General features: G+C 39.6%; 1 protein-coding gene across 1 annotated transcript; it reads right to left on the minus strand.

Moving 5' to 3' along the window:
- Positions 1 to 14,852, minus strand: LOC107677636 (uncharacterized). Its single transcript, XM_016472621.1, has 11 exons — positions 14,574 to 14,852; positions 10,231 to 10,579; positions 8,866 to 9,025; positions 8,690 to 8,758; positions 8,470 to 8,613; positions 6,398 to 6,536; positions 5,798 to 6,272; positions 5,549 to 5,690; positions 5,339 to 5,428; positions 5,020 to 5,215; positions 1 to 4,385 (listed from the first exon to the last, which is right to left on the minus strand). Exons 2-11 carry the CDS (start codon positions 10,437 to 10,439, stop codon positions 586 to 588), a joined length of 5,424 nt encoding a protein of 1,807 aa, XP_016328107.1. The 5' UTR covers positions 10,440 to 10,579; positions 14,574 to 14,852; the 3' UTR covers positions 1 to 585.
- Between the last annotated feature and the right edge of the window lie 575 nt (positions 14,853 to 15,427).

Below are 15,427 nucleotides of genomic sequence, written 5' to 3' on the forward strand. Positions count from 1 at the left end.
CACACACACACACACACATACAAACACACACACTCACAGTGAACTGGCGTATAACAAGGTCTATTTATGCTTGAACTTGCAAATATTAATTTAAACCTTCAGAGGGGTTGCCCTGCTCCTTTATTCCATCCATACTAATTCTGAACATTCTGCAAACTGAAGTCTATCTGTAATACAATTGTGCAGCACCCCATAGTTTAAATCTTGACTACTCAGCCAAACACTGCAAGACCTGCGCCTATCATTTCTATATAGTGCTCTTGCGTTTCCTCTATATTTAAAATAAAGATTTTCAATGAATCAATCTTCTCTTCATCACAGTTTCCTTTGTCTCCAAATATTTGCCATCTTTTCATCTCTACATCTACCTCTGCCTCTTCGTCCTCTTGACCGTCGGCATGCTTGTCTATTACTAATGTCCTGAATACTTGGTTCTTCCGGTCTACTTTCACACTCAACTCTTTGTTCCTCCTGAATTACACTTTTTAAGGTTATCACTTTGCAGAAGTTTAAAACAGTTACTAATGCTTGGCTTCTCTTCATGAATACAGCATCCACTAGCATCCTTTGCGACATGACCTTGTCTTATGTCAAGTAGTCCCTGTGACATTCATTGTGAGAGTTTTGTCCGTGTCCCCGGGAAAGGTTCTGCCTAATCGGACCTCCGGGAGGAGTGGGGAGTAGTGGACCTGATAGACGTAAAGGGCGTATATTAGTCTGTCTGAGCCCCAAATGCTGATGCTGTGGTTTTGTAAATTGAGTGGGGGTGGTAGTGGAATGGTCGGGAAAATCAGATGAATGGGTTTCATTATGATCGTCAAAACCGTCACAGTTTTGAGGTGAAGGTCTTCTCCGTCTATGTAAATCAAGAGAGGGTTCTCTTTGGCCCAAAAACTGTTGTGGTGAATCAAAGCGAGGTCCCCTTACTTGTGCATTATTTTTATGATCCCTGGCATAAAATGGGCCCACAATGCCTCTTCTTCGTCCTCTGAATCTTTGAAGCCCTCTTGGTTGACCCTTGATTTCAGTATACTGCTGTCCTTCAAACCGACTATGCGTTGGCCCATGTGCTGTGTCCTGAGAGTGTGATGGAGCCTGTCTTGAAAAACCTGTGCGTATTCGGTCTTCTGCATCCTCTGCAAATGTTTGGTGGCAGTCAGGGCTATGTAGCTCACAAATATCTTGTGCATAACCACTTGGATTAGCAAGATGAGGCATATGAGATTTACTGGTTGGGGTTGTGTGCGAGTCTCTGGCGTCAATCTGTCTCTCCGTTGGCCCTTCATCATTGGGAATGCTCATTTGTTTAGATGAATTCATTAGATGGGTTCTATCATGCATTACCTGACGCGAACCCCTGTGACTACCCCTACCTCGCCTAAAAGAACGCTGTCTTGGAGATGGGTCTTTTGATCCAATGGGTCGAGCAGGTCCCGGACTCTCAAACATCTCTTCTGTAAACGGTCCACTGGGTTGAGGATCTTTAGTCGGGCCTTCGTACCTCACAAAACCTGAGGATTGGCCCCTAGGTCCAAAGTTTGTAGAACTACCAGAATTACCATCCCTAGGCGGAGCAAATTCAGGACTTCTCCGTTTCATTACAGAAGGACGCTCTCTCAAAGGCTTCCACTTATCAAAGGTGGAAGGGTGAAAGTGCTCTCTAGGATTAGGAGGTCTGAAATTGCCCTTGTGCACTGGAGGAGGCCCTAATAGTGACTCTCTTTGCTGAAACTGGACAGATTCATCCTCATGAAAATTCTGCCCTTGTTTATAAGATGTGTATTTTTTGTGACATAATCCAGCGGTTTCAGGTTCTTCAAAGTTGCATTCGTGTAACTGGTCAGGCGTGGGTTGCTGACTTTGATGAACCTGATCGGTCGCTTCCACTGGAAACCTTCTGAGCCTGTGGTTTGGATGTTTTTGGTGAACACATTTGTCTGTGGAGAATTCTTCCTGTTCGTGAGATACATAAGGTTGCTTGTTGTTGTCTCCATCATGCAGAAACTTTCCTCTTTTATTTTGAGGCAGTTCTCTGGAATAGAATTGATCTGTGTCCGATTGTGATGAATTTCTATATTGTAAACGGAAAGCTCTTTGAGGGTAATCTCCTGAATGTAATTGGTCTGTCTCATTATGTGAATAATTTGGCCTTTGCATCGATGACATGTTTCTCTTTTGATCAATCTGGCCAGACTCAGAAAAACGATTTGTTTGGTTATGTGGTGGCTGGGTATCATGGTGAAAAACATCAGTCTGAATCCCAGATGGCTGTAACGCTGGTGAATCTCTGTGTAAAGGCAAGTCAGGAGCACCATGGGCCAGACAGTGTGTAGGCAGTAGTGCTCCTTGATTAGAAGAGTCAGTTTGGTTCGGGGGCAAATTCTCTCTCTTCATTTCAGACAGTACTGAAAGTGGCAGATTTTTGTCAATTGACTTATTTAACAGAGGCTGTGAAGAACCCTCCCCAGGATTTTGGAACGTCTGAAGTCCCTGGTTCCGATCAGCCTCATGTTTTGTATTTGGAGGACCACCTTTCTGAACTTCTGCCAAATGCTTGTCTTTGCCATTAGCAGCCTCCCCCTCCACTTTAACACTCTGTCCTGATGTGTACGCAGATTGAATGCTATCACTGTCTGGCACCTGGCCAGATTCATGTTGTGAAGATTTAGTGCTATACTCTGACAGGTCAGTCTTGCGTGACTGGTCACTGTCGTCATGTGAAGATTTGTCTCTCCGGCTTGAGTGTGAGACGGGGGAATAATGACGCCTCATCCGATACCGTGGGGGTGAAGATGAGTCTCTGTGATGGTGATAATGCCTTTTCCTTGATGTTGTCACTCCTTTTTTGTCACTGTAACATCCTCTAGAGAGATGCCCTGCAGAGTGTTTACTTCGATGGTGTTTGTCTGAGACGTCCTTTGAGGATCTAACTGTACGCGATGCTCTTGAAGATGCCCCGTCTTGATGGTGTGACCTGTGTTCGTGCCATGACCTCCTCGATGACCTATATGTACTCAGTGTGGACCTTCTACTGTCTTGATTTTTGTGGGTGTACTCTGAGTGTGAGCATTTAGTGTTCTTTAGTTGTGCACTTTTAGTGTCTGGTGATCCTTCTTTGGGCATTGCTTTATCAGAAGCTAATTTCTCTTTCTTTGTGGTAAAAGATTTGTTCAGGACTACATTCGTGGCTTCCTCCGTGTTTAATAATTTCTCTGCACTTTCTTTATCTATAGCCTCACATTCAGTATCATCAAATGGCATATCCTGGCTTGTGTTTCGACAGATCTGTGGATCCCTATTCTGATGAATTATCTGACAGTAGGGTATGTTTTCTATGCTTTCCTCTTCATCCCTATCAAAGTGTGTTGGTGACATCAGAGCTTTAGAAACAGAGAAATGGGCCATGGAAACACCAATTGCTTCCTTCTGTAGGCGTAGAGTTTCTGTCTGTTCTTCTAACTGTCTTTTCTGTTCCTCTATCTGCCTATTCAGCTCTTCTAGGATTTTTTGCTGCTCAGAGAATGTTGTAACTGAGGTGTTATCCTTGTAATGTGACATGTTATTTTCACAGAAGGTGGATTTGTGAGGTATAGCATTACCTGTGAGGTAATTTTGCATCTCCTCAAACATCGTCTCGTCCTCTGGATCATAAGCTATATCACTGGTAACTGTAGAGGTCTCTTCCATGTGTTTAGCCTCTGATGCTTTCAGTGAATTATTTCTGACAGTATCACCAACTGCACTGTACTCTTCCTCAGGGTCGTATGGTCTATCATCATCATCATCATCATCATCAGCCACTGCAGATGGACCTTTAGGTTCCAAAACTGGACTGAAAGAACCCATGGCCCCATTAGAGCATGCCGGATCATACTCCTCAGGATCGTAAGGCCTGTCATCACCCAATATCATTGCATCATCATCTTTGCAAGTCTGTTGACAAATCTGAACCGTATCTGTTAATGAGCTTATCTTACACTCTGTGACATCTGAGGGTTGTTTCTTTTGCCCAAATAATGCGTTAAGGATGGTCTGAAGTGGAGTGGTACTGGATGGGCCCACAGTGACAGATGGGGTGGTATTTGACACGCTAGGGAGAGAAGATGGGGCACACAGAGAGCTGGCAGAGCATGATGGGTCTGGTAACCCAACTGAAGGTAAGGATCCAGCAGGATTTGAGTCGAGGAAGATGTCAGCATCACAAGCCTTTATGCTATGTTGTCCAGGATCATTTAGTGAGGTAGGATTGCTGGTTCCCTTCCCATCTAAACACATCAAGGACCTAGAATTCTTTTCACCAACATCTTGTGGCAATCCCTCGGGACGCTTCGGCTTTTGACAGACTGCTAGCCCTATTAGGAGATTAGGGTGATTCTGTTCAAGCCCTAAGAGAAGTCATAACATAAAACAGGTTAAAATCATTATAGTCTGATGTCAGAACCGATCAGTGCAATTTGTGCGTGATATACCTGGTCCCTCTATGGGAAGAAGCACCGCAGGGATGGACTGCTTTGTACTCAGAGGAATGAGGTAAAGATCTTTGATGTGTTTACAAATATTAGAAACAACCCCGAATCTCCTACGACTGTTGAAATATGAAAACAGAGAGACATATGCAACCTCTTCCTCTTCAGATGATGGATGGAACCGGATTAATGACAGCTCCTGCATTCAAAGAAATAGTGCAAATATATTTTACTTTACTAAGGGCATTTACCTAAATAATGTGCATTTAATATAATTAATATATCAGAATTATTAATAATAAATTCGAAGTCACAGTTTTACCTTTGCCTCTGATGTCTTTATCAAATCAACATATTCCCACACAGTTTGAGGTAATATCCTTCCTCCTATGTGTATAGTGTCTGGTAAGTCCTGAACAGAGAAAATGCACATATTTAATTAGGAGATTAGGGTGATTCTGTTCAATCCCTAAGAGAAGTCATAACATAAAACAGGTTAAAATCATTATAGTCTGATGTCAGAACCGATCAGTGCAATCTGTGCGTGATATACCTGGTCCCTCTATGGGAAGAAGCACCGCAGGGATGGACTGCTTTGTACTCAGAGGAATGAGGTAAAGATCTTTGATGTGTTTACAAATATTAGAAACAACCCCGAATCTCCTACGACTGTTGAAATATGAAAACAGAGAGACATATGCAACCTCTTCCTCTTCAGATGATGGATGGAACCGGATTAATGACAGCTCCTGCATTCAAAGAAATAGTGCAAATATATTTTACTTTACTAAGGGCATTTACCTAAATAATGTGCATTTAATATAATTAATATATCAGAATTATTAATAATAAATTCGAAGTCACAGTTTTACCTTTGCCTCTGATGTCTTTATCAAATCAACATATTCCCACACAGTTTGAGGTAATATCCTTCCTCCTATGTGTATAGTGTCTGGTAAGTCCTGAACAGAGAAAATGCACATATTTAACACCCACTAACCACATTCATATACAGCATATTTGGAGAAAATAATTAATAAACACAATTTTAACTTTCAATTAGTTAAGCTTAAAAGGCTAACCTCTTTTAGCAAGTCAGGAGAGCCAGAAATCAAGTATCCCTTTGTGACAAATTTGGCCACAGTTGGCATGTTAAGAAAGCCTTTCCATAAAATGCTCTGTTTAGATAAAAACGGTTTTGTTCCTTTATCACAATCTGCCAGCCTTGAAAGAGAGAGAAACACCATTAGAATTAAGTTTAGTATAAGTTTGAACAATTAATTGTATTGGTTTACGGTTGAAATGACATACAAAACACTGTCTGCATGCACCTTGTCATTGAGCCATATGAAGTGTCCAGAGACGCTGGTGGAGGTTTCATGAGGATTGATTTTGGCATAGGAGCAGGCAAAGGTACGGACACATGTGGTGGAAGCGTCTCTTTCAGAGATTCTGGTGCGTTCTTCACAGGGTGCGGATGCTGCTGTGGGATTGAGGCAGACTCTGAGACAGCAGACGATGGTGGAGCTTGTCGGTATTGTGCTGTACGGGGGTCTCTTCTTGAGATGGACACCGTGGGAACTGAAGGTATCAACACAGGAGAGAAATCTGCTGAGGGTATCTGTGAGTTTAGGTCCTCCCCGCTGGGAGAAGCAGGGGACTCGAATATATCAGAGTCCAGCGCTGGTGGATCCAACGCTTTATCGATCATGTGAACAACCCCTGAAGATTTCTCCTTTTCTGTCTCATCTTTTGTCATTGTCATCTTGGGTTTCTTGGTTTCAGGATCATCAGTGGATACTTGGCCTGCAGGTAGGAAATTCATATGCAACTAATTATACTGTATACAAATTATAATTGCATAACTTTATAACTATTTTTACAATTTCTTACATTTCCAGGTTTTTCCAAAGTGTTTCAGAAGGTCATACCTGTACATATCCTGCAATTAAGGTCAAAGAGATGGCGCTTATGTTCTGCTGTAGTGTCCTTCAGCATGCAGCTGGTCACATCTGGAGCACCTAAGCTTATTTCCTTCGCCTGAGGCAGCTTCAGAGACGATTTCTCCTCCTGAGGATAGACAAGATGCTTGATCGCTCAGAGAATAACAGAAATGGCACTGTGCTCTAGCCAGTGAAGGAAAAAAAGCCCTAATATACGGATCAATATTTCCTCTAAGCTGCACACTTCTTATGTTGCGGCCGCGCAGAAGAAATAATATGCACCGCACAGAACACGCAAAAAAATGAGTTGGGAAAGTCGTTTGATTGAATTCTATAGAGTTGGTGTCACTAGAAATCAAATACTTCAATGGTTGTGGACTTCTGGACAGAACACTTGTGTTCTGGTTCATTTAGTCCTGACCAAAATAGAAAATTATGCATTTAGTCCTGGTTCATGGTGTCATTTTTAACACAGGACCTAAAGATACCAAACCAAACCAAAAGCAAAAGAGTGAGGTTCACAACCTGACTGGACAGATTTTATATTTTGTGACTGAACAAATAACTCCAACGCAGTGTGCTGGGCTAAAAGTGCTCATTGTATGTCTGTACATATGGTGGTATTTTTACCAGCTGAGAACTCACAAAAAGGTCATAAAATGTGTAAAGTTGTTTAAACTGCATCAGGAATTCAATTCCACATACAAATGAATATCTGCTGCAGGAGATGGCAATTTCAATGACTGTACCAAACTGTAATAGGCTCGTCTCAGCTCCTATGACAAGAAGGGAATGTTTTTGGTCCATGCTGCTTTCGTATTTCAGATCGAACTGCACCAGAGTTTGTTTGGAAGTGGACCAAGACCCACCGTTTCAAGGGGTCTCGGCTCACTCGTTTGGATGGAAGCATTCACACTTATTCAAATCGAATCTACCCTGCCAGTGTGAACACACCCTAAGACTGTGTGACCAAGCTGTGGTGGATGATCTGCAATGTGTGTTAATGCTGTCTATAATCCAGCTAGAGAGAAGCAAATCAATGATCAATGTTATGATTCCTTTAAACTAGTGCTGTCAATCGATTAAAAAAATTAACTAATTAATCACACATTTTTTTTCTGAAATTAATCACTATTAATCCCACCTAACACTAATTTTTTAAAATCCTTTTACAGTGCAATAATTTAACATTCAATCTTCAAATTAATGTACAAACAACATAAAGACAGTATATATATATTTTTTATATTTATTTAATGGCATCTTTTTTAATGACTGAAGGCCAGTATCAGTGATACCAATACTGATTTCTCTATAAAATTGCCCCCCCCCCTAATATTTAACCATTGACTACCCATTCAACATTACAGTATAACTGAGAGCTATCAATTTTAACATTTATTAGACTTTAAAAAATAACTTCTAATTTAACATTCAATCTTCAAATTAATGTACAAACAACATAAAGACAGTATATTATTAATATTTGTATAATGACATCTTTTTTTTGTTGAAAACCACTGCATTTCAGAGACATGCTCTTAAATCTGACTCGTATTTAAGAAAATACTTGCATGCACAGTTTTACGGCAGCTTTTATTGCCTTTTTGGTAACTTCATGACTTAACTGACAACCTAACTATGACACTGCATGCGCTTTGATATGAAATGATACAGGCTACAGTGCGCACCGCATCTGTGCGTGCAACTGAACGAGCACGAGCTATGAGCGCAGCTGCTTTTCTGCGCTCGACTCGCGCCTGGCGCTGAGGTGAAGTAGGAGTGTGTGTCTGAAAAGTCTCCCATTTTAAGTGGTCGTAAAGACGTTCTGCGTCTAAATAATTGTATAACCTAAGTGCAATTCTTGTCAAGAAAAGAGACAGAAGCAGCAGTTGTGAGTTGGGTGGTGAACCCTAGCTCCACCCCGCGTTAAGTGCGTTAAATATTTTTAACGCATTAAACTAAAACATGAATCGCCTGCGTTAACGTGTTCATTTTGCCAGCACTACTTTAAACAATAAAAAAAAAAGTAATTTGTAAGAAATGAAGCATCATCTCACTGAAGGAGTGGTTGTGCTCAGTGACGGCGTGGTCTCTACACTCATCACTTTCTCAGGAGGAGCAGCTGGCTCTTCCACATCCTCAGATAAAAGGGACGATGGCTTCCTCATTGAGATCTGCAGCAGTGGATCAGCAGCGGATTCCTGTCAAAAAACAGTCAAGAACTGAAATGCTATACATTGACTTAACATGAGTTTGTTTGACGTCACAGTACTTTACCTCCTGCTGACTCAACTGAATGAGCTTCACTGAAGGCATGTTTCCTTTCAAAACCTGATGACACACTTCCTGAAAACAATAAACCATCAGAATAAATTCATGACTCCACACATTACAAAAACATTTAAAGAGAATAATTGTGTACACAGTAAATTTACAAAACAAATAATAATAACCTTGTTTTTGTGATCTTGCAAGGTGAGGACGAGATCCTGGTATTTATTCTTATACTCCTCATCTGTTGTGTAACACATGTTGAACATCTCTTTCTCCATGTCCACAGCCATCTTTTCAATTTCACTCTCAGAAATCTTCAAATCATCACTCTGACTGAACCTGATGAAGAAAATGATAGGTTTATAAATATAGCTGTTAGCGGCAGCACACAAATGGTAAAATATGGCCTGAATATAGAATATTTTAGGCAAAGTGGTCTATAAAACCATAAGCATAACTACTTATAATGCAATAAAACAGATTTGAACTTGATCAATATGTGACGCTGCCATCACATGGATATTGTATCGTCCACATTGATATTATAGTATTGTCATACTATGACACACTAAGATATGCCAAAGCATTATTCAAAATGATGTCTGAAACTTTGTATTACTAGCAATACTATCGTCTAGAATTGTTTTTATTGCCTCTTAATGATAAATCGCTTGATGTATTCCTCATTTGTAAGTCACTTTGGATAAAAGCATCTGCTAAATTAATAAATGGAGATACCTCAGATCCTTTCAATTTGCTTATGTGTTGCTTATATGTTAGTCCACTGTCCTGCAAAGTTTAGCTCCAACCTGCCTAAACACACGGGCCTGGATGGTGCTAGTAATCCGGCAGACTTTGATTAGCAGGTTCAGCTCTGTTTATTTAGGACTGGAGCTGAACTCCAGAAGCTTTTTATTTTCATTTTACAAAACAAAATTCTAAATTGTCGACATTCAATTTGGCCGACATAGGAACATTAGGTATCATTCAACTCCGTATGCTTCACAAAATAAATAAAAAGATCAGTTTCATGATGTTAGGCCAAACTAATATGAAGCAAAAAAGTTTTATTTCCATATTTCTTGACCAGAAGGTGGCACTATACTAAAGTTACTTTAATTCATTCACAAAAGTGCCGTCAACCTTACATTCTGTTTGGTGTGCGCAGTGTTTAATTTGTTGCAGCTTTATACAAGAATGCTTTGGTCTTTCAGAGAACTTTCTATGACTTTTGTCAACATGATCTATCCATGATTTGAGCCAGATTTAGTGAAGACCTAATGAACAATCGAGGAGTTTGAAAAAATGATTGATTTGGCATTAGCTCTGGAATCAGAAATAAAACTTTTAGCTGTTGGTGACATTAAAAGTTCAAGATTTTTATAACTGCTCTGTGTATGATTCTATAGACTCCACGAGAAGACAAATGATGACGGCTTGCATTCTGTCTCTTCGCACCTTTGGTGCTTGATCACTAATAAACATTTGTTACAGGATTTTTTTTTTTTAAGTGTTTAAATAAAGACGAGGTAGCTTCCTCTAACCTTCTGAACAGAACTGTACTCAGCGAGCGGCGAATGTTTTGTCTCATCAGGAGAGGACTGACGTGAGGGGCCGCAGCGGGCTCATCTGCCCAGGGGCCGCAGGGAACCACTTCTGGGGGTTTGCTGGACTCGGAGGGCTTTTTAGGGAAAGGTAAAGAGCTTTTACTGAGAGCCCCTTTCAGAAGCTCCAGTCGTGGAGAGCCTGGCATGGTTTTCTTTGCTCTTCCTGGAGTGGACTTCTTAATTAGCGGGGCTGCAGGAGTTTTTTCAGAAGAGGAAATGTTCACAGTCAAATCTGAAGGTTGGCTCTGTGGTGTGCTAGTATTGCACTCAACTTCATCTTTAACGGCTGAAAGAAAGAATAAAGAGAAGGATACAATGATATAAAACACCAGAAGAATATAGAAAAAAACAGTAGTTCACATGCATCGCTCACATCATCTAAATGAACCCAAAAGTGCTAGTGTGAAAGCATTAGGGCTGCACAACATTGGAGAAAACCGACATTGACATTTTATTTTTCTGCAATATGAAAAATTACAGCAATTTTTTACCAGATGACTTTATGAACAGCTGTATTGCAGTACAGAAAATACTTTTTTAAAAAGCTGAACATTAAATTTTTATTCTGAAGTTGTGTGTGTGTGCGTGTACAGGTTTTCTACACTGGTGGGGACTTAAACCTGAATACACACAGACTCATGGGGACTCGTGTCACGGTGGGGACCTAAATTGAGGTCTCCATGGGTACAGAAGCTTATAAATCATACAGAATGAGTTTTTTTGAGATTGTAAAAATGCGCAAAGTTTCCTGTGAGGGGTAGGTTTAGGTGTAGGGCGACAGAAAATACAGTTTGTACAGTATAAAAACCATTACGCCTATGGAGAGTCCCTACAAGGATAGCAAACCAGACTGTGTGTGTGTGATCCTTTTAGCTCTGCAAGACTTGGGAAAAACTTTTTTTGGGTCTTCATACTTGGGTTTACTTATTACAAGAACCATCTTTAACTTTATTCAGTTCCACTTGGATTTTCATAGGCCACATTCTCACTGTTTTCAACCAGTTTAATCTGACTATAAAATAAGTGTCATGATTTTATTGTGATTATTGTTTATAATATTGAGATTATTGTGATATGAAACATTAAAAATAAGAAACATTCTAATAATAATACTGTAAAATAGTGTAAAATAAAAAGAATATACTTTACTGTAAAACTACAATACAAATGTCTTAATTTATTAATTTAATATTTATTCAGTGAATCTCAGCTCTTTGTGTTCATGCAGACCATGATATCAGTGTCTCAGAACAGCTCCATTCACAGTAAATGAATCAAACCATTTCATGGGTGGGGATTATTCGAATTATGAAAGGGCATGCAAATACACCCTTTTCATGAAAGATTGAAATTTATTAACACATTTAACATACACAAGTTTAGGGAAGGTCAGTTTTTTTTAATGTGCAAATTACTCAATATACACATATATTTATGATTTACAAGTTATATGAATGGAGGAGTATTTTGTTTTTCCACTTTTTTTTTTAAATAACACTGCTCTGGGTGTGTTCACAGTTTGTGTGAGTGTGTGTGTTTGTGTGAGTGAGTGTGTGCATGTTTATGTGAGAGTGAGTGAGTGAGTGTGTGTGTGTTCACTACTGCATGCACTTGGATGGGTGAAATGCAGAGCACAAACTCAGAGTACGGGACACCACACTTGGCCACTCGTCACTTCACTTTACAGTACATTTTGTTATTTTCACTTGTTTGGACACTGTACTGATACTTAAACTGATATGTTAGTATATTGAAGTTGAACATTTTGGTAGTGCATGTGTTGGCAATGAAATTAGTTACATTATTTGTAGCTGAATAAATATTCAATGTCTTCATCTTACTTGACTTAATGTTGTCAAAACTAGCGTTGGATACCAGAGGCATTTCCACATTTCATGTAGCACTGTTTGCGGTGTAGAGCTTCTCCAGTTTCATCTGCAGATTTAAATGTGCTAGGCCTTTAAATTCTAATCACCCTGCTCATGACTGAATGGCTTCAGTAACATATTTAACTCATACAGTGAAGATTATGTAGTTTATTTAGTTTTTGATGACATGATTCAGTTTAGTATTTGTCTTATTGCTGTGGTTCTTTAATTACTTATGACATTTTTACTTAAGCTAGGTTTGCTGTGGTATTGGAATATGCAATATGCATATTGTGCTAGCTAGAAGAAGGCCCACTTGTAGACACTGTGAGAAAGAGACACAAATTCCACTGACCCTTGTTTCTGGATGATGAAATATAGCTTTTCTTTTATTCTTTAGATGGAGCCTATGGATAAAAATCATATCAACAACTCTGAACCTTTGAGCTTCAATGAAAAGCACATGGCAGTGAGAAGTTTGTAGTGTAATATAGTTGTTTCTTCCACCCCCTTGTCCACAGACTGGACACTGACGCGGGTCGCCAGATTGAGAACATGCTTCAGCAATGAGCGTAACTGGCAATGGAAGGTGATGAGTTTTAAGTCAGTGAGTTTGTTTATCTACATTTTAATATTCCTCTGGTCATAGAGATTTTTAGATGGATGCAGAGGCTTTTTAGGTCGAGTAGAATCTGCAATCTCTGACCCAGTTCGTTTGCTGGCTTCCATGGCTGCAGTACACCATTTACTGTGTCAACTTGGCAAGCCGGGGTGTCGAAATACTATTGGGTAAACTGGAAGTGGGCGGAGTTACAGACCAAAACAAAAACAGACATGCTGACACGGAACGCATATTTCAAAATAGAATAAACAGCTGTAGCATTGTTTTTCAGAGAAACATGTGTGTGAACTTAGCATGTTTCCTAAATATCCACAGACAAAATTATGGTATTTTTATGCTTTAGTACAGTCCAAAAAAAAAACAAAAACATACAGCACCTTTAAAAGAAATAAACTTGGACTCAAAAGTTACCTGAAAGTAAAAAGCAGACCTTAAAAAGAACTGACCACCCTAAATTTTAGTTACCCTCAGACCATCAAAGACACAGAAGATTTTTTTCCATAATCCACAATAACGCTTCCTCCAGTGGAAAATTTCTCTCCTGATTTAGACGAGATGACAGTTTAAAGTTAAAAACCAACTTAATTTTTTCTTACAAACATGCAGCTTTTGTCTTCTCCAGATGTTAACTGATGGACTGGAGTGCTGTGGATTACTTGTGGATTATTGTGATGTTTTTATCAGCTGTTTGGACTCATTCTGACGGCACCCATTCACTGCAGAGCATCCATTGCTGAGACACTGATGCAATGCTACATTTCTACAAACCTGATGAAGAAACAAACTCAACTACACCTTGGATAACCTGAGGTTGAGTAAATTAAGCAAATTTTAATTTGTGGGTGACCTATTACAACTTTCAGCCATGCATGAGAATCAGTCAGCATTTGATTCCCAAGATCATGACAGCTGTGGAAAACATTTCATGCTGACTCTGTGCCTGATTTAATGGTCTGTGTAAATGCAGTGTTCAGTGCCATGTTTGCAATGTAAAGACAACTCTAGTTGTCTAAATCTGACAACCAAATAAAACATTTCATTGAACCAAATGTTTTTGTCCTGCACTATTTTGCACACTGGGCCCATCTCACTTAATAGACCAGTTTGACTCAATTGTCAGTTAATGTCAACATGAAACACCACTGGAAACCCTTTTTACTGCCATCATGTGACATATTCCATCAACCGTTTACAAACATATTTTTGAAAAAACAAACCAAAAAAAAACGTTTATTTCCCAATACTGATGTTGCGTAATCATCTGTGTATTTGATTGAGTGTATTCCATTTGTTATTTGAGTTAAAGATGTTAAAGGGATAGTTCACACAGAAATGAAAACTGTCATCATTTACTCACCCTCAAGTTGTTCCAAACCTGCATGAATTCCTTTCTTCTGTTGAACACAAAAGGTGATATTTTGAAGAATGTGGCTGGGCAAACAGCTGGGGACCAGAAACTCTTTGGATTCCCACATTCTTCAAAATCATTTCTGGGTGAACTATCCCTTTAAAGCCTTAAAACCCACATAGTATCGCAAATGTCAGCCTGCACAGACTCCTTCTCCTCATGTCTGAAGTTTGACTGTTCCTCCTTCGGCTGCACAAGATAACACATTATTATAATTTCTTGGGTCCAGAAAGAGTCGGAGAGTACAATTTCTTTTCTCAGTTAACGAAACACTTAACATTACCACGTGTGTTGTCAGATTAACCATATTTGTTTTAAGAATGTGCATGTAACGCACTCACAGAGAGAGATTGTGTCTGTGAGGACAGTATATGATACATACTGGGTTTGTACTCTGGAGCAGGACTGGATGGTGTGGCTGATTGTACAGGCTCAATGACTGTAGCGGAGCACACTGACTCTTCATCCAGTTCTTGCTTGCTCACACGCTCCTCCTGTGCCAGCGTCTTATTGATCTTCACCTTGAAAAGCTTTGCAAGAAATGATCGTTTCTCGCTCTGAAATGTGAAAGCATAAGAGTGAACTAAGTACACAGCTACAGTAACAAACACTGAATTGATCCAAAATGTGATGTGATTCCACAACCTAATCAGTGTTTTATTTCATGCGGTTTATTTTTTACATTTAAATGTGTGACATTTTCTTGCTAATGACCTGATGACTGACACACTGCACTATTCATATATATTTATAAAAGAGGAGCATGCCAAGGCAAGCATGGCTGAGATTGGTTGTCCACTCTTTCGTGGAGATAATCTGCGCCTTTCAGATGTGTGTAGCTCCAGCAAACCATTCGCACAACCGCTGCGCTTACAAGCTCAAAGCAGATCTGCGGTGTGGTATTTGCACTAAAGTTAGGTGCATTTCACTTCGGACCGTGCATGACAGCTTGCAGTTTATTCTGCATTTGCTACTCTTAGCTTTCAGAAAAAGTAAAGTACATTAATGTTATAAATGTTTTCAAGTCGGTCAATATTCACACACACAGTGGCATTCAGTAGAGTCTGTAAAGCCTCCTGTAAATCTGTTATTCAAAGTCTGATTTAAAACCTTTAAGCTAAAACTCATAAAAAAAAAATTTGATTTGGGGTGGGAATCACAGGGTACCTCACGATACGATACATGGCTCACGATACCGATAATATCACGATACAACAATTCTGCGATAATCGATAT

This window comes from Sinocyclocheilus anshuiensis, unplaced genomic scaffold, assembly GCF_001515605.1.
Source record: "Sinocyclocheilus anshuiensis isolate Anshui unplaced genomic scaffold, SAMN03320099.WGS_v1.1 scaffold1061, whole genome shotgun sequence".
NCBI classification, from domain to species: domain Eukaryota; kingdom Metazoa; phylum Chordata; class Actinopteri; order Cypriniformes; family Cyprinidae; genus Sinocyclocheilus; species Sinocyclocheilus anshuiensis.